The 23,988-nt window shown below is 37.0% G+C and overlaps 2 protein-coding genes across 2 annotated transcripts; both read left to right on the top strand.

The window, feature by feature from the left end:
• The first annotated feature begins 218 nt into the window (after positions 1 to 218).
• On the top strand, positions 219 to 4,492 carry LOC139897802 (uncharacterized). Its single transcript, XM_071880502.1, has 4 exons — positions 219 to 569; positions 3,939 to 3,988; positions 4,065 to 4,146; positions 4,272 to 4,492. Exons 1-4 carry the CDS (start codon positions 365 to 367, stop codon positions 4,316 to 4,318), a joined length of 384 nt encoding a protein of 127 aa, XP_071736603.1. The 5' UTR covers positions 219 to 364; the 3' UTR covers positions 4,319 to 4,492.
• A 2,798-nt stretch (positions 4,493 to 7,290) lies between these two features.
• On the top strand, positions 7,291 to 12,964 carry LOC139897801 (protein TORNADO 1). The gene is made up of 3 exons (XM_071880501.1): positions 7,291 to 9,050; positions 9,650 to 10,905; positions 11,490 to 12,964. The coding sequence occupies exons 1-3, from the start codon at positions 7,541 to 7,543 to the stop codon at positions 12,852 to 12,854; spliced, it is 4,131 nt and encodes a 1,376-aa protein (XP_071736602.1). The 5' UTR covers positions 7,291 to 7,540; the 3' UTR covers positions 12,855 to 12,964.
• The last annotated feature ends 11,024 nt before the right edge of the window (positions 12,965 to 23,988 follow it).

Raw genomic sequence — 23,988 nt, 5'->3', positions numbered from 1 at the left:
TAAAAATCGAACCCCGGACGCAAAGCGCGAGTTCAATGACTAGTTAATAATAATTTGGAATTATTAGTTACGAAAAAATTGTAAACACACGATGACACGAGTGTGCAAATTGAGATATACAAAAACTTTGGGCCGAACGATGGATGTATTTCAACTAAGCCCAGACCAATAAAACAAAAGCTAAACTACTCTTAGTTGGTCTTGGTCCAACACTAGATTCAAGTAACAAACATAAGTGGACTTGGTTGCTCCAGACGCCAGCAGTTAACGGCTGTCGACGTGGCCGTTTCTTAGCGCCGTTTAATCTTTAAACTCCGATCACTTGTTGATCTAACCTTCAATTTTTTAACTTCAGAGCAAAATCATGAACTCGATATCAATCGCACCAAGTCTAGCTCCTTCAATCGATTTCAGAATCTCTTCACGAGATAACAACAATCAATTTCACGGATATCGTCACCGATTCAATTGCAGACGGAACAGAATCTCCGCCGTCGGTGAAGTTTCCGATATTATTTCCAATCCGGTTGAGCCAGAAATCACGTGGCAAATTGTCGTTGGCGCCATTGGTCAGTATCTCATTATTCTCTAATCAATCAACAAAATTTGTTTAATTTAAGAGCAAATTACACCGGAATGTATCATTGTATCTAATTTCACGTTTTTTGCTATTATACTGTTATATCTATTTGACACATAAAATGAAAAATAAGCTTGTATTTTGTATATATAACTAGTTTTCGAACCCTCGCTTAGCGCCGGGTTCGATTTTTAATGTATTTTATTGTGTTTAGTTACGGAGCATGTGAGTAAAAAATCAACATATATATGAAAAGTACCCTAAATATTTAACGTTTTTTTAAATGTGTCCGTTTTGCGTATAGTTAGTGACATTGTGTTCATAAAATTATTTGGAGTTTAAGGATGGTGTCGGAAAAATTTAACTCGTTGCGAGCGAGAAGATATGACCTGTTGAATATTTGAGTGGAGTTTATTTAAGATATTTTATGAAAATTTTGATTTGACGCTTTAACTCCCTGTGTTGGGGGCTGATTTTAATTTTTGAACAAAGTGTGGGGGGCTTTTGTGGTGTTACTTGAAAGAAAGAAGGGAAAAAAAGTGAAAAGACGAAAATACCCCTAGTACTATTCGTAAGTTTTTTCTAATAGTTAATATGGTAATTTGCTACTTTATGTATTTGATGACTGGGTTACATGTTACAATATTTATTTAAGATTTGACTCACATCTTAATGTGACATACATTTAGAACCTAATAAAAGTTTGTTATAATATAATTTTTTATAATATATAATTCTTAAATTAATAATAAGAAGAAAAATGTAATTCATAACATACAATGACGGTTAGTGAAATATTTGTCGTAATAACTACTTTTAGGGAAATAGTTGATGAGTATATGCATAGTAACTTTGGATTTTTTTTTTTTTTTGAAAAGCAAGAAATGTTATTGATAATAATGGTATGTATAGTTACATGAACCTACATAAACTATACATTGGATAATCGAAGTAACCTGGAAACTAATAAAAGGAGGCTAGCCACTTTCGAAGCCCAATTAGCCCAATATTAACGATAATAAAAGGCAGCCCACAATTACCAACTAATTCAAGATTTCGGTAACCCAGTTCACACTTCCTCGTAATATTAACCACCATTTAAACAGATTGAAAAGTGTTACCTACATAACCCTCAAGATGATCACTTTTATTATCAGAATCCATCTTCATAAATTGAGAAGTGTCGTTCTTTTCTGATGGAACATCATCTTCATCATCAATATCCATATATCCTTCGATTCCATGTTCACGACATTTTCCGTAAAAGAATTTAACTTGAAATGGGCTCCAATCACTAATAATCAATTTAGAAGGAAGCTGCCCTTTATGAATGAAATCCATAATCAGCTTCTTCTCACTATCATATAAGTTAGATTTTTCATCCCATTTATCACACATTATATCATCAGTATCTTTAGGATCATTATCTAAAGCAGAAAATGCATTTCTAAGGTTAAGATTTTCAACGGATATTCTTTTGTCACTTTTACCTTCACAAAATATATTATTACCTGGTACTTCTGGGATATCAGTTTGGGTTTGCTTCGACCCATTAGAAGCGTTTTTGTTCTTACTAGCTTCATTTTCAAACTTTTGATTTTGCTTATGATACCCCTTTTGAGTCCATGTCCCATTTTGTTTTTTCAAATATTGTCCATCACCATTACTCTTGCTTCGAACTTGTTGATATCCTCCTTTCCATCCACCACCATTATTGTTCCCATTGTTTCTCCTATTCCTCCTACTTACAGTAACATAACCTTCATCATTGGCATTCCCATGTTCATTATTCCTTGGATTTTTATTATCCACCTTAACAGTTTGTTTTAAGGCCTTAGCTGCAATTTCTTCTTCTGATAATGGTCGATTACCACACTTCTCAAACGAATGACCAAACACCTTACAATGACCACAAAGAGGAGGTTTCCATTTATAACCGACTTCAAGTTTTATAACTCTTCCTGGGCTCAATTCAGTAGCAGGATATTCAATTTCAATCTCAACTGGTAATTCTTTTTCAGCATTAGCTTCCACCAAAACTCTAGTAAAACCCGACCTTCCAGTTTTATTTATACACCTTTCTCTAGTAACTTTGTCCATAAATAACGGTTTTCCAATAGCACTCATAATCTTACCAATTCCCCCACCATACCACAGTTCATGAGGCACATTAAACACACTAACCCAAATCGGCACAACGGCAGGTTCAATTTTCGTTAAGTCCAACCCTGGTTCCCACTTACTCAAAAACAAAGGAATTCCCTCAATCATCCAAGGACCGCTGTTGATGACTGATTGTATTCCATCCTCGGTTTTAAATTTAAAAAAATAGAAACCTGAAGCATTCCTTGAGATATCAGAGATTCCATAAATTCGCCACATTCTTCGAAGGTTTGCTTGCACAACAGAAAATGGAACATTCGTGCCAACAAAGAATCCATATAGCTGCAAAGCATACGCCAACTTTCCTTTATTTATTTCATCTTGAGACACCTTTACTCGAACACTTCCATCTTCAAGAACAATCGGAGGAATATATTCCATTCTAATCTCCTCAACCTCATTATTTTGACTCACCATTTCAGCAAATGAGCGACCCTTATTCAAAATAGCATCCTTAACATTCCCCATATTCTGATTTATATTTGTTGTATTATTCTGATGTTCAATTCCCAAATTCTGAGTTATACCATCATTAATCTCCATAGTATCTACCACAGGAATAGAATACACATTCCTCTTAACAGCTTCAGCAAAATTAGGAGGAATCATATTCTTAGTAGACATCTTTTGAGAACTATCAAACTTGCTGTTCTCCCCACAATATACATTACCAGCTTCACTTTCATTTACTGTACTTTCCATACCAAAGTTCATGTGTAAAGAATTACTAGAAGCATCAACATAATTGTCATTTACAATTTCAGAAGCATTCAGAGTATGATATGAACTTACATCAGATTTATTAGCATCACGGTTTGTCTCAGAGTTCATCATATTATCTTCATTACTTGACGGACTCCACTGATCAGCCGCTAGTTTGCTTTTTAAATTCCTTGTAATTTTGATATTCTCGATCTTCAACTGCTTTTTTCCCATCTTTGTTCCTTTTTTCTTCTTCTTCATACTAGAACCACTATCAATAGCTAGAGACTCGGATTTCCCAGATCTAGGGGTCGAATTTGCCAAATTAGGTTTTGGATCATATCTCGATTGGGTACTAGAAGTATTATAAATTTGTGAATTTAATTGCAATGGAACAGAGGATTCAATAGGTGTATTCGAAGGATTAGTGACCTGATTACCGATTTCGTCAATAGTAACTTTGGATGTTATTGTTTGATTCTTAAAACTGCAGCTGGAGTTACGCCTTTCGTGGTTGCAGGGATCGAATTTAGCAAAAGAATAGTAAGTTAATCGATTGTTTTGCTAGATTAAAATTTTAAAAGTTAGTTTACTAAGTTATGATGATTGGTAATGTCAGGTAGCTCAGAAGAAATGTATTGAGTGTGGTGGTTCAGGCCTTGTTCTGATTGAAAAGGAATATATACGCTGCCCTAATTGCGGTAACCAAAAACTAAATTTGATTGTAATAAATTCAATGAAATGATTAGTGATTTCTATTGAAGTTTTTGATAAATTTATAAATTTGTTTTGGTAGCTTAAAGTGCCATTTTTATTGGTTTTGCAGGTGGATTTCTGCCATGGCAATCCTGGAGAAGATTCTTCACTGGTTGATTACTGTGTATCTAGATTTCAAGTTCGAATGTTGTGTATACTGCATGCATGTTGTGATTATGATACTCTTTATATACCAAGTATCGAAGGTACCCATACGACAGTACGTCTGTTAAGCATGGCAATTTTCATATAACACATACTGATTATTCTAATACAAGACTTACTTAACTGTTACAGTCACAACTTTGGTCTGGACTAAAAACTCAATACACAAAATCTAATAAAAACTTCAAGTGTCAACTTAAAAAGCTATACCCCCCGGTACACTCCCTTTCGTTACGATCTAAATTACATTGTTTTCTTTTTTCACCAACTGTTTTCTAATTTTTACATTTTTACAGTTCTAGGGCAACTTTGACAACTGTTTTCATGAACATTTTACGGTCACAATACTATTCTTCCAATATTATGTGGGTAATGATTTGAAGAATAGTTAAGGGTACTGGACGTCATTCTCTCAAGTCCCGTATACATCATTCCAATGTACAACTTTACCAAAATTTGAAACGTGTACTTGACTGTGGAGGGTAGCGTAATTTGGTGGTTGTGATTGATTTGGGATTCTACTACCAACTACAAGGTCGAGACATACGGTGTCGTTTTATCTGAATCTAGGCCGTTGATTTGCAGACCCTGTAAGATCATGGCTATTATTCTTAACAACAGGTACATCATTTAATAAAATTTAACAATAATAATATAAGATACAATGTGGTATTGTACTATTATTTGATATATAGCCATTTAGATTTAATACTCATTTTAATAACATTATTGAAACAAAAATTGAAATAGATGAATGGTGAATGAGTAACAACGGAGATATTCGATACTCGCGAGAAAACCCGGTAACCCGTGTTAGTACGTAAATGGGGATCCCCGTTTACCTGTGGGGAAACCTGATAACCCGATGGTAAGTAAAGGGGGAGCCGACGGGTATGGGTCCGAGTTTGGGACTGGGTTTCTTAACCAGGTTCGGGTATGGGATTGCCTAAACCCGGCCCGATGCCATCCTTAGACCGCTTTAGGAACATGGATGCCCTCTCTACATGTTTTCTTACGTTGCATCCAGCACTTGTACACTTGTAATAACTCCTACATAACGTGTCGATAAGTGTTCTTTAGTTTTGCAACAGGCTTTAGACAGACCTCTTAGGTCATGTGATGAAATCAAAGATTTCTTTCTCGACCCATTTAACTCATGAATGAGTTAATTTGGTTGTGTTGTATCTCCAACAGGTCATGTAAAAAAATTAAAGAAGTACAGGTCAACGGTTTGAAAGTCACCCAAAGTTCAATATTTTTTTTTTTTGAAAGGCAAGTTATTCATTAAGAAGAACACGAGCAAACAACACGGGAAAGCTACAGAACGGAGCTAACCCAAGAACGGAAACGAAGAAACTACATGGGAGCCTAGAAAGCAACCCAACACGAGAAAATTAAATATTACAATACACAGATGGATTTGAGAGCCACGAGAGCCAATCTATACTATTCTTCTTTAGTTTTCTCGAGACCCAATCGAAGGACATGACTTGAATGTCGTTGAAAATCACCGAAGCACGCGAAGATTGATTCTTGAAGACCTTTGCGTTACGATTCTTCCAAAGCAAGTAGGCACTCACCCATTCTATGGCTTGCCAAATTTGAATGCCAAGCGAAGAAGAAGTGAAAGGAATAAGACCATGAAGAATATCATTGAATCCACGATTTATGCCATTTCCAATACCCCACCAATTGTAAATCCTTAACCAAACTTCTCTGGAAAGCTTGCACCCTATAACCGCATGGTCAACCGATTCAATATCATCGTCACATACGGGGCATCGAACCGAATGAAGGTCAATTCCCCTTTTGTCAAGTTCCACACGAACCGGTAATCTTTTTTTCATAACCCTCCAAGTGAACACTTCAAGTTTTGTAAAAACGAGATTGTTTTCAAAGTTTTTTGAACTACACCCGATTGACTTGGAAACATAGCCGAAGTAATGATATTTGAAAGTTTTTTAACCGAGAAAATACCGTTATTAGCTAGATTCCAACTCCAAGATGTCGGACGCGTGAAATCAAAAGAAATCATCGATAGAAGATTGCTGAGTTCGACCAATTCATCGTGGGTCCGTCCGGTTGGATTACGCACCCAAGACCACTCGAATTGAAGATGACCCGCTGGCATAGACTGATTTTGATTTTGATTGGCGTTAGCACCCTGACCTGCAGCAGCAAATTGAACCAAATAATTCTGACCTGCACCCGCTGGATGGCCCAAACCGAACAGATCTGCAGCAGCTGCATTCCAGGACTGCAGCAGCCCTCTGACCCGCAGCAAACTGACCTGCAACAATTGGACCTGCAACACCTTGCTGATCCGTAACAATCTGACCTGCAGCAACTGTTTTGATCCTTTCATTCACGTGAACTGAAGGATTCGATTCCAACCGAAATGGCCGCTGAAACATATTACAGAAGCGCACCGACCCACACCACGTTTCTTCCCAAAGTTCAATATTAAGGCAGAGAACCTAATAAATCAGTTAGTTCAAAGCATAAGATTACTATGGTAATAATTGTATTATTCGAACATTCAATCAGTTACTTCACGAACCTAGAACTCTATCAAAAAGGAACTCGACTGAATGATATTAAAAAAATAAAATAAAACCTAACTATAATAAACAAAATTAGAAAAATGAAATAGTTTAATGATAATGATAATAACCGTAATAAAGCAAGCTCAACCTGTCGACTCTACAAAGAATGGTATCAATGCTTTGAAAAAATTAGCCAGGAATCAAGGAATTCCATCTCTTTACAAGCAAACATGCTTTCTTGTCATCCCATTTTCCGTACTACTTTATTAATGAATAAAAAAATAAAAAAAATCTTATAATAATATGTACAAATAAGTCTCTATGCATCGTGATCCTTTGTTTTTTGTCACTACATCAATAATCAATAAAATAAAATTATATAAATGTAGAGTGTGATACAAATAATCGATTCACTTTTCCATACTTTTTGTATCTTTTTTCTAATGGGTAAATTGTTCAATATTTCAAATATAAAAGTGAAACAATAAAAGTTAAAGCGAACTCCATTTTCCACCGAAAGCAACCATTTTTGACATTATCTAATTACCTTAATAATCTCGGTTTCAGCATACAATTGATTCTAAACATGACGTAATTATCATTATCCCGTTACAGTTTTTGATCATCAATGGCAACCAACCAGAACTTAAAAGACCTTCAATGGCTACTTGAATCAATTCAAGCACAAACTTTAAACCTTCAAACCATTTCTTTCCATCTTTCACAACCAACATCATGTTGTCATCAAGAAACTCATGATTCCATTCATATAAAAATTTCAAATGACACACATTTCCATTTTTCTAACATCCTTACATTACTAGCAACATCTTCAACAACCCGAGTTTCGTTACATAATATTGAGTTTTACCAAGTCGAATGGGACTTGGAAGAACTCAAGATATTGGAAGTGTTACTCGATGATTCATCGAACGTAAATCGACTCGTGTTCCAAAAAAACAAATTTAATCTTGAGTGTATGGAAGTATTAGCAAAAATATTAAGAAAAAATGAAGTGATCAAGGAGATCATGATTTGTGAATCAAGAATTGGTTCCTATGGAGCTAGTTTAATTGCTTCATCTCTAAAGGTTAATACTAGTTTACAAGAATTACAATTATGGGAAGATTCAATAGGGTCAAAAGGTGCAGAAGAGATTTCGAAAATGATTGAAGCGAATTCGACGTTAAAGATGTTGACTATCTTTGACTCGAGTCCAATTGTAGCCACTCCAATTATATCTGCAGTTTTAGCAAGGAACAGATCTATAGAAGTTCATATATGGAGTGGAGAACATGATAAAAATACCTCAAAAGTCGTTGAATTTGAACCTGAAAGTAGTACATTACGAATATATCGGTTAACCAATTCAGGCGCATGCAGGGTGGTTTGTGCTTTAGGGTGGAACACAACGGTCAAGTCACTTGACTTGACTGGGGTCCGCTTGAAGTCTCGGTGGGCCAAGGAGTTTCGATGGGTTCTTGAACAAAACCGGAGTTTAAAAGAAGTTAAACTCGCAAAAACGGGGTTGAAAAACAAGGGAATTGTTTACGTTGCAGCCGGGCTTTTCAAGAACCGAAGCTTGGAAATTTTGAATGTATCTGATAATTGTTATAATGGGGTTGGTGTTGAACATTTGCTTTGCCCGTTAACTCGATTTTCGACTCTTCAACTTCAAGCGAATATAACTTTAAAGTCGATAACATTTGGAGGAAAAAGAACGAAAATAGGGAGAGACGGGTTGGTTGCGATTTTGCAGATGTTGAGTACTAATCAGACTGTAACAAGATTAGGAATTTATGAAGATCAAAGTTTAAGACCACAAGATATAATTAGAATATTTAAGAGTTTGGAGAAAAATGTTAGTTTGAAGTGTTTGTCTTTGCAGGGTTGTATTGGGGTTAATGGTGATTTAGTGTTGAAGAGTATTATGGAGACTTTACAGGTTAATCCTTGGATTGAAGATATCGATCTTGCGAGAACGCCACTTCAGATTTCGGGGAATGCAGAAGAAATATATTTAAAATTAGGTCAAAATGCGAAATCTGAACATGAAGTTGAAGTTGATTTGTTTAAGGATATGCCTATGACCATGCCCAAGAGCTGCAGAGTGTTCATCTGTGGACAAGATTTTGCTGGTAAGTTAGTTGCGATTCTTCGTTAAAAAATACGTGTAAACGGAAAAGGTTTTTCTGTTCATGCTACTTTGAAAAGACGACAATTTTACTTAGATATATGCGACATACCAGGTTATTCCATGACTCTTTCTTTTCTGACCATTTCCCTGACCACTAGTGAAATTTGAACCCGAAACAAGGATATCATTGCTCCAACCACTCGACTATCTTTGTTAAGAAACAAATTTGCTAAAAGTACATTATTTTTTCTTGAAATTTGCAGTTGTTTAATACTCCCTCCATCCCTGTTGTCCATTTTTATCATTTCGACCCCAAATTAATTGTCAACGATAAAAGAAAATAAGATAAAGTTACTTTATACTCTTTGTTTATACATGTAAGACAAAAACACAGATAAAATTAAGGGGTTAAACTGAAAAGTAAGCAAATATTGACATTTTTTAAACTGTGTGTCTGGAACAAATAATATGGGACGAAGGGAGTACATCAAACTCGCTATAAGTACATTAATTTTCATGCCATTTGTGGTTATTCTTGCTTATATGATAGTGATAATGACACTGGTAATGATATGATCAAGATACATTGTCTATATGCAGGAAAAACTACATTATGCAATTCAATTTCACAAAACTTTTCATCTTCTAAGTTACCTTATATTGAACAACAAGTGAAAACTCTAGTAAATCCTGTTGAGCAAGCAATTAGAACAACAGGAATGAAAATAAAAACATTCAAAGATGAAGATACAAAGTTTTCAATATGGAACTTAGGTGGACAACACGAGTTCTTCTCCTTTCACGATCTCATGTTTCCGGGCCCCGGAAGTGCATCATTTTTCGTGATTGTTTCAAGCTTATTTGGTAAACCAAACAACCGGGAACCAAAAACACCATCAGAGTTAGAAGAAGACCTTCAATATTGGCTCAGATTCATAGTTTCCAACTCAAAAAGAGCAAATCAACAATGTATGCTACCAAATGTAACTATCGTACTAACTCATTACGACAAAATCAGCCAAACGTCACCAGATTTTCAAAACACGGTGAACGTTGTTCAGAGAACTAGAGATAAGTTTCAAGGTTATGTCGAGTTTTACCCGACAGTATTTACGGTTGATGCCAGGTCATCAGCGTCTGTGAGTAAGCTGACAAGTCATATCAGAAAAACTAGCAAAACTGTTCTGCAGAGAGTTCCTAGAGTTTATGAGCTATGTAATGATCTGATAACTATATTATCTAATTGGAGATCAGAAAATAACGAAAAACCGGCGATGAGGTGGCGAGAGTTTAGCGATTTGTGCCAGATCAAAGTTCCATCTTTACGGGTCCAATCAAGAAACGATCACGTAGTAAATAAAGTGGAGATGCGAAGAAAAGCGGTTGCAACATGTCTTCATCAAATAGGAGAAGTGATATATTTTGAAGAATTAGGGTTCTTGATTTTGGATTTTCAATGGTTTTGCGGCGAGGTGATTAATCAACTCGTGAAGTTTAACGTTAAAAAGACGAGTTGTAATGAAAATACAAGTGGTGGATTTGTTAGTCGAAATGAGTTGGAGAAGATATTGAGAGGAAGTTTTCATAGCCAAATTCCGGGGATGGGGTCGAAGGTTTTTGAGAATTTGGATGCTAGTGATTTAGTGAAGATGATGTTGAAACTTGAAATTTGTTTCGAACAAGATCGATCGGATCCTGAATGTTTGTTATTGATTCCTTTGTTTCTTGAAGAAAACCGAGCGAGAATTCCAAGATGGCGGGAAATTACGTCTGGAAGCATTTTTGTGGGAAGGCATCTTGAATGTCATGATTCGAGCCACATGTTCCTCACCCCAGGGTTCTTTCCAAGATTACAGGTATGTTCGTCCTGGTTGGTAGTATGGATTGGGTAATGGGTCCAAACGAAGGGTCAAGTTGGTCTGACATGCCCTTCAAACACTTTTTTGTCCATCATCATAAATGAAAAATTTATTGGATTTTGCTAACAACAGCCCTTAAAGTTTTAAAGTTGTCGTTAACGCACATAAGGGTGTTGTACATAGCGGTTATATGTTGACTTCAAGGGGACTTTTACTGAATTATACAACACTTTTTATGCGTGTTAACAACAGTAGGGGCTGTCGTTAGAAAATTCCAAATTTATATCAATAATATAATGACTATTTCCTAAATTTGCAATTCAAAACATCCAATAAAAACTTTTTAGCAGGTTGTATATAACAAAGAAGATTTTAGGCTACTTCACCCTGCATGACAATTTCAACCCATTTATAAGCAGATGGGTCAACATTCCCACCCATAATATTTAATTGTGTTAGGATTTTTTGTTAAAATGACAGATCTCATTTTACTCAAACACTATAAACTGAGCAGCTATGACATGTAAATGCACTAATCAGATAATCACTCAACTAAAATTCTTCTTTTATTCCTTAAACAGGTTCACCTACACAACAAAATCGTCGGACTCAACACACAACACGGAGCAACATACAGTCTCGAAAAACACCTCATCGCGATAAACATAAACGGTATCCATATCAGGATCGAACTGGGTGGACAGCTCGGTTACTATGTTGATATTCTCGCTTGTTCCACCAAAAACATAACCGAAACCCTTAAGCTCTTTCGTGAGCTTATATACCCATCTATCCAAACCCTCTGTCAAGGCATAACATTAACCGAAAACATCCTTCGGCCCGAATGTGTCAAAAATCTAACACCACCTCGATACCGAAAAACACAATTTGTGCCACTCCCTTACTTAAAACAAGCTTTACTCTCAGTTCCAGCTGACAGCATGTATGATTATCAGCATACTTGGAGTTCAGTATCTGACTCGGGTCGACCCGTTTTGAGTTCTGGGTTTGACTATGCACGGGACTTACTATCTGAGGATGACTTCAGAGAAGTACTTCATCGAAGGTATAACGACCTTTATAATTTGGCTGTAGAGTTACAAGTTCCGACTGAAAATGAGCAGAATCACGTTCGAGAAAATGAAACGGGTCAAATCGACCCGTCATTTGCTGGAATTGCGAAAGGGGTGGAAGAAGTCATTCAAAGACTTAAGATCATTGAAATGGAAATCAGAGACTTAAAACAAGAAATTCAAGGGCTAAGATACTACGAACATCGACTGTTAACAGAACTGCATCGTAAAGTTAGTTACTTAACGAATTACAATGTTCAAATCGAAGAAAGAAAGGTACCAAACATGTTTTATTTTGTAAAAACTGAAAACTTTTCAAGAAGATTGGTTACAAATATGATATCTGGGATGACTGCACTTAGGCTACACATGTTATGTGAATTCAAAAGCGAAATGCATGTAGTTTCAGAACAAATTGGGTGCGAAATAATGCAGGTTGACAACAGAACAGTTAACTCATTGGCTCCATACATGAAAGGTTTCATGAAACTGTTGACATTTGGATTGAAAATAGGGGCCCACATAGCTGCAGGGATGGGTGAAATGATACCGGATTTGAGTAAAGAAGTGGCCCATTTGGCTGGTAACCCGCTTGTTTATGGGGCTGTAGGTGCTGCAGCGGTTGGGGCAGTTGGGGTAGCGACAGCTGGCGGTGGGAGTAGAACGCGATCAAGTGATGTTCAGCAAGATATGAAAGCAGCCCAGCAGTGGGTTGTGGATTTTTTAAGGGAAAAAGGGTGTTGTACAGGGAAAGATATAGCGGAGAAATTTGCGTTGTGGAGAGTTCGATATAGGGACGATGGACAGGTGGCGTGGGTCTGTCGAAATCATATGTATACGCGAAGTAATGAAATCGTTGAGGTACCTATGTAGTAAAAGAACATTGTGATTGGAATTATATTATGTTTGTAGATGTCGTTTTATGTAGTTTTTGTAGCATGATTGTATAAGGTTGTTGCTATCCAAGGATCTGTTTACCATAATGTGCCAAATTTTTTTTTTTTTTTTAACATAATGATCATATTCATGAATCATGAGTCTTGAATAAATGCATATAAACGCTGAATAAGAGAAGATTAATAAGCTCATTTCATGACAATATAAGCCAGATCAATAAACGCTGAATAAGAAAAGATTAATAAGCTCATTTCATGACAATATAAGCCAGATCAAAAACTACTAAGCTTGACTTGAGTGGTATGGAGTGATCGAGATTCAACTTGGGTACTGCCAAACCAGTTTCGATTCTCACTTCAAGCTGGAGTTTCCAACCTTTGATGGTACTGTCAAAATCAATGCGATTTGAGAAGGTAAAAAAAAAAAGCCAGGTCAACAAGGTGCACACGTTACACTTTAGTAACATGATTTATTTATATTAGTTTTGGAAAACACATCTAAATCTTGTAACCTCCCATAGACAGATTTCAAACTTTGTAAGGAAGACAAATTTTTTTTATATTAAAAACAAAGGGTACTTTAAGTTTTCATGCCTACATGTCTAACTAGTTATACATTTTATTTGACAATATATAAATATTTCGATTATAAATCTGTGTAAATAATATAAATTTTATACTGAAATGTTTATTTTTTTCAAATTATTTCACCAATATGGATTAGCAAAATAGGTATAAAACACTATTTCTTGGATTCTTCAAAAACAATATATAAATAATAAATATAAATATAATAAATAACTAGATCCGGATCTGCCCGCGCGATGCGGCGGGGCCTTTCGGGTTGCATATTCATATTTAACGTAGTGTTATGTGTTTACAGAGTTAAAAACGCGTTGTTATAGGTGTGTTTGGATACATGTGGGTGGTACCTAGTATACCTAATGGTCTGCGCGTTTTTAACGCCGAGAATATCGCGAAAAAAATGGGGACGGAACCATCGATATGATGTATGTATGTAAGAAAGCCCGAAATATTTATCGTTTATTAAAAAACGTTCGTTTAACGTATAGTTAGTTGTGTTGTGATCGTAAAATTATTTCGAGTTGAACGGTAACGTCGGAAAAATTTAACTCGCGGCGGGCGGGAAGTTACAGCCCGTTAAAAGTGTGGGTGGAGTTTATTTAAGTTTTTTCGGTAGCGACCCGACAAAATCGTCATTGACGGCGCCGTCTACTTAGGTCTCGTTACGTGGTCATAATTCTTTAAAACAACGTTTGACCAAAAATATGCCGCATTCATTTCAAATGTAAAGATTGTTTCAAAGTTTACAATAATAGTTCAACCACAAGTTACGTTATAACATTATAAGTACAAATGAAACCTATGCGACACAATTTAAAAGTAGCCAAAAGACGCTCCATGTATGCATATATACTCGACATCCAAAGCAAGTATCAAAATAATGAGCGGAAGCATGTATCACAAAACGTTCAGGGACCTGAGAAAAACATAGAAATCTGTCAACGAAAACGTTGGTGAAATCATAGGTTTAAGTAAGTAAGTACAAATGAACCACAAGATTTATATCATTGAAATAATAGTAAACCATTCTAAAATTTGTTGTCACGGGCACCCAATTATCAAAGCTTAACTTTTCATCCATAGAACCCCATCACAATAGTGTTAGAACATACATTGTTTCTCGAAAATATATTTCATCCGAATAACGGTAGCGAACCGTCCGAATGAGGGTTTGTCAAACTCATATGGCCATACAACATAAGTTCTCGCTTACACCCGGCAAGTGTAACTAATGATAATCGAATTGAGGATTTTTGTTCTAACTCGTATGTAGAATGTTTGTTTTCGTACTTGTGTTCACTTTGTAAAATGAAACGTTTATGTTTTCTCATCCCAAATGTAAGTCTAGAAGAGTAAAGGTGGGACTATGATCTCACCTTGAGTGCAGGAGTAATAAAGTACTTCACAAGTAAACGTGTGCAAGGACAATTGCTAGTCTTGACCTAAACAAGTAGGTTGTATCAATAACGGGAACACGATTGGTCAAAGTTGTTCAATTAGTCCTATGGCTCGTTACGACTCGAATATATAGCATGTGAATCAAATTGTCAAGTTTCATGCAAGATACAAATATAAAAGCATGTTAGAACGATTGCCTAAACATTTGGTTAAGTTTGACTAAAAGTCAAACTTGGTCAAAGTTAAAGTCAACGGGGTCGGGTCGGGTATCCGAAAATTTTCCCATGATGAGAAATCGTATATGAGCATGTTATCCAAATTTCATGTTAATCGTAGTTGCGGTTAAACGGGAAAAATTTGTGAAAAATAAAACAACAAAGGAATTTTGGTCTGGGGAAGTGCACGGCGCGCGCTAAAGCATGGAATCAGGTCAGGAATTGTCTAAAGGGGGTAAGCATCTGGGTCTTCACATTTGCGCGGCGCGCGAAATAATGCGCAGCGCGCATTACTACTTAAAAGGTGCTGTTTGCTGAAATTTTGTTAAGTCTCGAACCAAACATCAAACAAACATAACTCATGAACCGAAAATATTCAAAATGCATGCCATACACCGTTGGAAAGGTAATTTAACGAGGAACACAACTAAACACATTTCATCAACCAAAATCATTATTTACAATAATCAAATCCAAGTTGAAAGCTCATTAAATGCCCACCATAAATGCTTTCAAGTTCATAAATGCACTTTGATGATTCGGGAATTAAATGCACACATATAATACGCCGTTTTGTAGGTAATCATGCATACAATGCTAATAAACACTTACAATTAACCTTGCAAAGCATTCAATGCATTTAAATTCCATTTTACTTCTATCAAATCCTAACCCAAAATCACAAAATCAATAATCATTTTAATGAAGTGTTCTTAATCAACCTACACATAAAATTGAAGCCAGTGATGCTAGTAACACATTTAATACATGCACTTTTAACATCTAACAACATTTAAGAAACCAAATCTCAAGATCAAACACACTCATTTCAAGTTTAAGCTAGTTACATCAAAATAACAAGAACAAGCATACAAATCATATATTCATGTTAGACTTGAGCCATAGACACTAATTAACACTTTTATAAGTTAAAAACCATCAAGAACAAAGAATCTAGTGATTTTAGAAAGTTTCCCAAACTTGATGAAATCGTTATAGAATTGAAGAGGAATATGCAAGGATTCCAAATATGTAATTTGTTTTGATGTTTGATTGCTAGATTGAAAATGGATGATGAATCTTTGATTTGGAGTTTTGAGAGAAAAGATGAAAGTATTAAGAAAAAGGAAAAAGGAAATGGATAATGAATGGAGGAGATGGATGTTGACTCTTTGACCTAGTCATGAGTTTGGTCAAATGACAACATTGATCCCTCAAGTTTGAAGCGGATGCGTGTATTAACCAAACAGATTACCTAAACGAAATATTTTAAAATGCGTATTAACGGAAGATGTTATAATTATATAACGGACTTTAAATAAATAAACGGAAAGTAAACGGAAAAAGGCGGGATGTTACATTACCTACTCCTTAAAAGAAATTTCATCCCAGAATTTTAGTAGGCGTAGTGGTCGTTGTTTCTTCCTCGAGATCTTGCGTCTCCGAATCCACGAATAAATGAGGGTATTTCTTTTGCATTTGATCTTGCCTTTCCCAAGTAAACTCGGGTCCCCTTTTGGCATCCCAACGGACCTTAACGGTCGGGATTCTACTTTGTTTTAACGTCTTGACGGAGGTGTCTACAATCTCAACCGGTTCCTCCACAAAATGAAGTTTGTCATCAATAGTAAGTTCCTCGAGGGGGATGACGAGTTCGGGTTCGGAAAAACACTTCTTCAAGTTCGATACATGGAAAGTAGGATGAACGGAGCTCAGTTGAGGCGAAAGATCTAAACGATAAGCAACGGTTTCAACACGCTCCAAGATTTCGAAAGGACCAATATATCGCGGATTTAGCTTCCCGCGTTTCCCGAAACGGATTACACCTTTCCAAGGTGCGACTTTTAACATTACTCGATCACCGACTTGGAATTCAAGGTCGTTGCGTCTTTTGTCGGTATAGCTATTTTGACGACTTCGGGCCGTCCGGAGCCTATCTCGGATTTGAACGATCTTCTCGGTTGTTTCATGAATGAGTTCGGGTCTGGTGATTTGTGTGTCGCCTACTTCGGCCCAACAAAGAGGTGAACGACATTTTCGGCCATATAATGCTTCGAATGTTGCGACGTTAATACTCGCGTGATAACTATTGTTGTAGGAGAATTCGGCGAGAGGCAAGTGCTTGTCCCAAGCATTTTCGAAATCGATAACACAAGCTCGTAGCATGTCTTCCAAGGTTTGAATTATGCATTCGCTTTGTCCATCGGTTTGTGGATGATATGCGGTGCTCATGTTTAAACGCATCCCCAACGCTTCTTGTAAAGTACGCCAAAATCTAGAAACAAAACGGCCATCTCGGTCGGAAATAATCGATAAAGGCACACCGTGATGGGCTAAGATTTCTTTAATGTAAAGTTATGCGAGTTTCTCCATGTTGTCGGTTTCCTTCATGGCTAGGAAGTGCGCGGATTTGGTGAGACGGTCAACAATAACCCAAATAGTATCATAACCGCCCACCTTCTTTGGTAGTTTGGTGATAAAATCCATCGTTATCCTTTCCCACTTCCATTGCGGGATTTCGGGTTATTGAAGTAGTCCGGATGGTCTTTGATGTTCGGCTTTGACTTTGGAGCAAGTTAGGCATTTTCCAACATAAGTACCGACGTCCCTTTTAATGTTCGGCCACCAATATTGTTCCTTGAGGTCGTGGTACATCTTATTGGCACCGGGGTGGATCGAATATCTTGAATTATGGGCTTCGTCTAAAATAAGGCTTCGTAGGTCCCCATAACTAGGTACCCAAATTCTTCCGGCTAAATATCGGAGTCCGGTTTCTTTAACTTCGAAACGAGAGGTGAGAACGTTCAAGTGTTCGAGAGAGATATTTTCATCCTTGAGAGCCTCGTCTTGGGCTACACAAATTTGACTATTGAGGTTTGTGTGGATGGTGATGTTTAAAGCTCGGACACGAAGAGGTACCGCTCTTTCCTTTCGACTTAAGGCATCGGCTACTACATTCGCCTTTCCGGGATGGTAACGAAGCTCACAACCGTAATCATTCAAAGTTTCAATCCACCGTCGTTGTCTCATGTTTAGTTTTTTTTGGTCGAAGATGTGTTGAAGGCTTATGTGATCGGTGAAGATAGTGCTCTTGGTTCCATAAAGATAGTGTCTCCACATTTTAAGTGCAAAGACAACGGCTCCGAGTTCGAGATCATGTGTCGTGTAGTTTCGTTCATGAATTTTGAGTTGTCGAGAGGCATAAGCAATGACTTTATTTCGTTGCATCAATACACACCCAAAACCATGTTTCGAGGCATCGCAATATACAACAAAATCATCATTGCCTTCGGGAAGTGACAAGATAGGAGTGATGGTTAGCTTTGTCTTCAAGATTTGAAACGCGGATTCTTGCTCGGTCGCCCAATTGAATTTATTTCCCTTGTGAGTTAATGCGGTTAGAGGACGAGCAACCAAAGAGAAATCCTTGATAAATCTACGATAGTATCCAGTGAGACCCAAAAATTGACGAATGTGAGTAGGAGTAGTAGGAGTCTCCCATTTACTAATGGCTTCGATTTTTGCGGGATCGACTTTAATACCTTGATCACTTACAATATGACCAAGAAATTGAACTTCCTTCAACCAAAATTCACATTTGGAGAATTTGGCATAGAGTCGTTCTTGTCTCAAGAGTTCAAACACAAGTCGGAGATGTTGTTCGTGCTCTTCTTCACTTTTAGAATAGACCAAAATATCATCGATGAACACGATAACGAATTTGTCGAGGTATGGTTTGCACACGCGGTTCATGAGATCCATGAACACCGCCGGTGCGTTAGTGAGACCAAATGGTATTACAAGAAATTCATAACTACCATAACGAGTCCGGAAAGCGGTTTTGGAGACATCTTCCCCCTTAACACTTATGTAACACCCCATCAAAAATCCCTTTAACGGAATGTTAACGCTGGTCCCAGTGCTTGGCTTGACTTCTACGTAACAGCAATATTCTACAGCGGAAGCAATTAAAACCTGAGAATAACAACACGCAAAAACAGGTCAACAAATAATGTTGGTGAATCTACAGGTTTAAAGTAATGTAACAGTATCTGAAAATCAGTTATCAGAAAAATAGTTTAGTTTCCTTGACCTCGAGATGTTTGCATAATCTGAGCACCTGAATACTAGCAATGACCCGAGTATAGAAGCCACTATACCCGACTTACCTCGTAAAATGTTATACACTTGTTCAAATGTATTTAATGTTCAAAATAAATGTACCACAGTTTTTATAGTGGGTGAGGTTGTCAACCTAACGGATCCGTCCATCTAAATTGTGCTTACACCGATGGTATTAAAAGTATTCAATCTAGAGGCTTTTTGAAAAAACTCAATATGCATATATAGTACTCATTTCAATACAAAAGTATTTGAAATGTAAATATAACAGCGTGTATTCTCATCCCTGAAAACATGTAAAAAGCAGGACTGTAGACTCACCTTTGAATAAAGCTCGTATTGAAAAGTGAACAATTAACTTGTACGGTTTATAGCCAAGTAATGCAACCTAAGTATACGTATGTAGGTTGGTCAATATATGTATCTTAAATAAGTGTGGTTTCATAGTGTACGTTGTCTTATTGCTCGACTCGACGCGTTTCAAAGTAAAAGTCAACTATATCATGCAAGTCAAACAAAGTCAATCGAAGTCAAACCGAAAGTCAAACTTGGTCAATGTGGTCAACTAAAGTCAACATCAGTAGTTTCATGTCAAATATTGGTCAACATGTCAAACCTAAGTCAAAAAATACGTTTTAGGTCATGAATGATCATTTTCACAATTTCAGTTTATCGTTATGCACAAAGTTCATGAACACGTAGCATACTTAGCAAATTATCTCATAGTACAAAATTCAAGTAAACATGACAAACTTCAGATCATAAATATACTTAAAATTGATTCCAAAAAGTCAGGCCAGGGACTCATACGACAATTAAAAGCCAGGAATCAGAAGGGATACATTCGGGGTTTGCCAAGTCAGTTTCTGACCGCGCACTGATTTCATTTTGGCTATAACCGGAGTTAGGAACATGCAATTGATACAATACCAGTGGTCATAGTTTAAGGACAAATCAAAGTAACACATATTAAAAATATAGCAACTTTTTTTAGCCAATTTGTACAGTTTATTCGTGCAAGTTGAACATTCAGTTTTCAGCTCAAATCAGAACTCACATGAAGTATGGCTCTATTGTGCAGAATGCATAAGATTTCAGAGATTGACATAAACTAAAAATAAGTCACATATCATATTAAGTTTCATTTTCCAGAAGAATACATGCTCATGCAATCCACACTATCCACAGAGTACAAAACCGTGAGCAAGTTACAGATTCGATTCTTATTTAGTTAGTCACATTCGCACGCGATTATCCGAAGATCTAGATACAATTAGCCTATGATATCCACATGAAAGATGAAGTACCTTTTGTCTAATTTTCAAATATGCAAAGTTTTAATCACAAAAGTTAAGACATTTTATCATACAAGGTTATTTTCATGCAAGTGCTGTATAAAACTACCTTTGCACTAATTCAAGCATATCTCGGGCTATACAGAAGCAAACGACATGATATCCTAGTCTAAATTGAGTGTTTTTAAATTATATTTCCAGTGGTATAAGTCTCACATTCCAATTCGTTGTCTATCAATACCAGATTTCTGATCAAGCAACAAAAACACAACGATAATTCAAATTGACATAACTTAATCATACGGAAACGAAATCAAGCGATTCCAAAGCCTAAACTCAATAGTTTTTCGCAAGGAATCTGATTATAACATAATAATTAACATTTGAAAAACTTAATTTTTCTGATCAAACAATAACAAATTCGTTTTTAAACCCTAGCGCATCAAACAATCAAAATAACGATAACGATTAACACGTACGCGTATAGACTTGAGCAATTGACAATATAACTATGAAACTCTTATAAAAATCAGATTTTAAGAATTAGGGTTTATGTAATTATACCTTAGATCGCTAAAAGAATTATGCCAACGCGTAGAGGATGAAGAGAATTGCACTTTTCGTGTTCGAGGTTTAATCTAAAACTCAAAAATTGAAGGTGATGTGATGGTAGAGATGGGCGACAGTTTTGGGGAGGGAGAGGGAGATCGACTGCACAATTTTTGGTGTAGGGAATTATGACTAAATTAGGTTATCACTTTGCATTTATATCAAACCCTAACTTTGATAATTAGCACTCAAGTCCCTCAAGTAAGCAAAAATTAAAAATAAAGGGGTGGGGTGGGGGGTTTTCGGCCGAATGGGGCCCAAGGGGAGTGCCCGGGCTCTCGTTTTGCAATTCCGTGTAATCGTGGTCCGTTTTAAGTGTCGTTTAGTCGTACCGAAGGCCCGGAATGCTAAACCGATCGTTAAACGCAACCAATCGTTTAATTTATTAAAAACCCAATAAATTAAATATTTTAAAAAGTTAATAATTAATAAAATTAATTATTAAAATAAACCCGAGTGTTTCGTTGCTCAAAAAGCAGTTATCAAAATCGTATCGTTTTTATCGTATTTCATTATCCGAAATATTTATTTGAATTAATATCAATCCATATTAATTATTGTAACCCTCCAAAGATCAAATATGCATTTATTACACGTAAACGCACAAAAGTTAAATAATCGCCGTTAGGTAAACTAACGGAAGGTTAACGGAAGTAACGGAAAATGCAGGGTTGTTACATTACCCACCTGTTATTGAAAATTTCGTCCCAAAATTTTAGTGAACGTCCGCTGAAGTAGTTCCCTAGGGAAACAATTGCGGGTATTTCAGTCTCATCTGTTCCTCACGCTCCCACGTGAACTCTGGCCCTCTTCTCGCGTTCCACCGAACTTTAACGATAGGAATTCTGCTTTGTTTCAATTGTTTGACCTCACGGCCCAAAATTTTGACAGGTTCCTCAATGAAATGGAGTTTGTCATCGATACGTAGTTCCTCTAAAGGAATAATCAAATTCTCCTCTGCTAGGCACTTCTTTAGATTGGATACATGAAAAACGTCGTGTATACCGCTGAGAGCTTATAGCAACTCCAATCTGTAAGCTACCGATCCAACTCTTTCAGTTATCTCAAACGGTCCAACATATCTAGGACTCAGTTTACCTCATTTCCCAAATCATACAACACCCTTCCAAGGTGATACTTTAAGTATAACTTTGTCACCAACTTGGAATTCTATGTCCTTCCGTCTAACATCGACGTAACTCTTTTAACGAATTCGAGCTATTCTTAATCGTTCCTGAATCTGTAGAACTTTCTCAGTTGTCTCCTGAATAATCTCTGGGCCTGTCAACTGACTATCTCCCAACTCGCTCCAACAAACGGGAGACCTACACTTCCTTCCGTACAATGCTTCGAAAGGTGCAGCCTTAATGCTCGCATGGTAGCTGTTATTGTATGAGAACTCAGCTAGTGGTAAATACTTATCCCATCCATTTCCGAAATCAATGACACATGCCCTCAACATGTCCTCAAAAGTCCGAATAGTTCGTTCGCTCTGGCCATCTGTCTGGGGGTGATATGCTGTACTCATATCTAAACGAGTCCTCATTGCTTTCTGTAATGACTGCCAAAATCTGGAAGTGAATCTGCTGTCGCGATCGGATATAATGGATATAGGCACTCCATGCCTAGAGATGACTTCCTTAAGGTAGATCTGAGCCAACTTCTCCATTTTATCGGTTTCTCTTATCGGTAAGAAGTGTGCAGACTTTGTGAGATGATTCACGATAACCCAAATAGTATCATAACCTCCCGCTGTTCTCGGCAGTTTTGTGATGAAGTCCCTGGTAATACCTTCCCACTTCCACTTGAAAATCTCTGGTTGAGTTAATAATTCTGATGGCTTCTGATGCTCAGCCTTGACTTTAGCGCAAGTCAAGCACTTTCCGACATAGGTAGCAATATCAGCTTTCCAATTTGGCCACCAATAAAATGCCTTCAAATCTTGGTACATTTTATCTGATCCCGGATGAATTGAGTTTCTCGACTTGTGTGCTTCCTCCAACACTAGTTCTCTCAATCGACCAAACTTTGGTACCCATATTCGATTAGCAAAGTACCGTGTTTCGTCCTCCTTAATGTCAAATTTCTTATCCATTCCTCTGAGAAATTCAACATCGACATTTTCTTGCTTCACGGCCTCTTGTTGTGCTTCGCGGATATGTGATGTGAGATTTATACGGACAACTATGTTAAGAGCCTTAACCCTGAGAGGTTTCTCTCTCTCTTTTCTACTTAAAGCATCCGCTACAACGTTCGCCTTATCTAGATGGTATTGAAGTTCGCAGTTATAATCGTTAAGTAGTTCCATCCAACGTCGTTGTCTCATGTTGAGCTGCTTATGATCGAATATGTGCTGTAAACTCTTATGGTCAGTGAAGATAGTAAACTTGGTTCCATACAGGTAGTGTCTCCACACTTTAAGTGCAAAGACAACAGCTCCTAATTCAAGGTCGTGCGTAGTGTAGTTCTGCTCGTGAATCTTTAACTGACGCGATCCATAAGCAATAACTTTATTTCGTTGCATGAGCACGCAACCCATTCCTTGACGTGAGGTGTCACAATAAACAACAAAATCTTCACTTCCCTCGGGTAGAGACAATATAGGTGCGGTTGTTAACTTCTCCTTCAACAACTGAAATGCAGTTTCTTGCGGTTCTGACCACTCATACTTCTTGCCCTTATGAGTCAACGCCATTAATGGTCGGGCAATCTTAGAGAATCCTTCGATGAATCTCTGGTAGTAACCAGCTAGACCCAAAAATTGCCGGACCTGAGTTGGCGTCTTTGGAGTTTCCCAGTTCTTAACCGACTCAATCTTTGCTGGATCGACCTGTATTCCATTAGCTCCTACAACATGGCCAAGAAATTGTACCTATGGTAACCAAAA

The sequence above is a fragment of the Rutidosis leptorrhynchoides genome, chromosome 3, assembly GCF_046630445.1.
Source record: "Rutidosis leptorrhynchoides isolate AG116_Rl617_1_P2 chromosome 3, CSIRO_AGI_Rlap_v1, whole genome shotgun sequence".
Lineage (NCBI taxonomy): Eukaryota > Viridiplantae > Streptophyta > Magnoliopsida > Asterales > Asteraceae > Rutidosis > Rutidosis leptorrhynchoides.
Note: the sequence above shows the minus strand (reverse complement) of the source record. Positions and strands in the feature narration are given on the sequence as shown.

Coding starts and splice junctions, on each gene's coding strand:
- LOC139897802 (XM_071880502.1), top strand. CDS start 365: ATGAACTCGATATCAATCGCACCAAGTCTAGCTCCTTCAATCGATTTC. Junction 3,989..4,064: donor TCGAATTTAGCAAAAGAATA/GTAAGTTAATCG, acceptor TGGTAATGTCAG/GTAGCTCAGAAGAAATGTAT. Junction 4,147..4,271: donor TATACGCTGCCCTAATTGCG/GTAACCAAAAAC, acceptor TTGGTTTTGCAG/GTGGATTTCTGCCATGGCAA.
- LOC139897801 (XM_071880501.1), top strand. CDS start 7,541: ATGGCAACCAACCAGAACTTAAAAGACCTTCAATGGCTACTTGAATCA. Junction 9,051..9,649: donor CTGTGGACAAGATTTTGCTG/GTAAGTTAGTTG, acceptor GTCTATATGCAG/GAAAAACTACATTATGCAAT. Junction 10,906..11,489: donor GGTTCTTTCCAAGATTACAG/GTATGTTCGTCC, acceptor TTCCTTAAACAG/GTTCACCTACACAACAAAAT.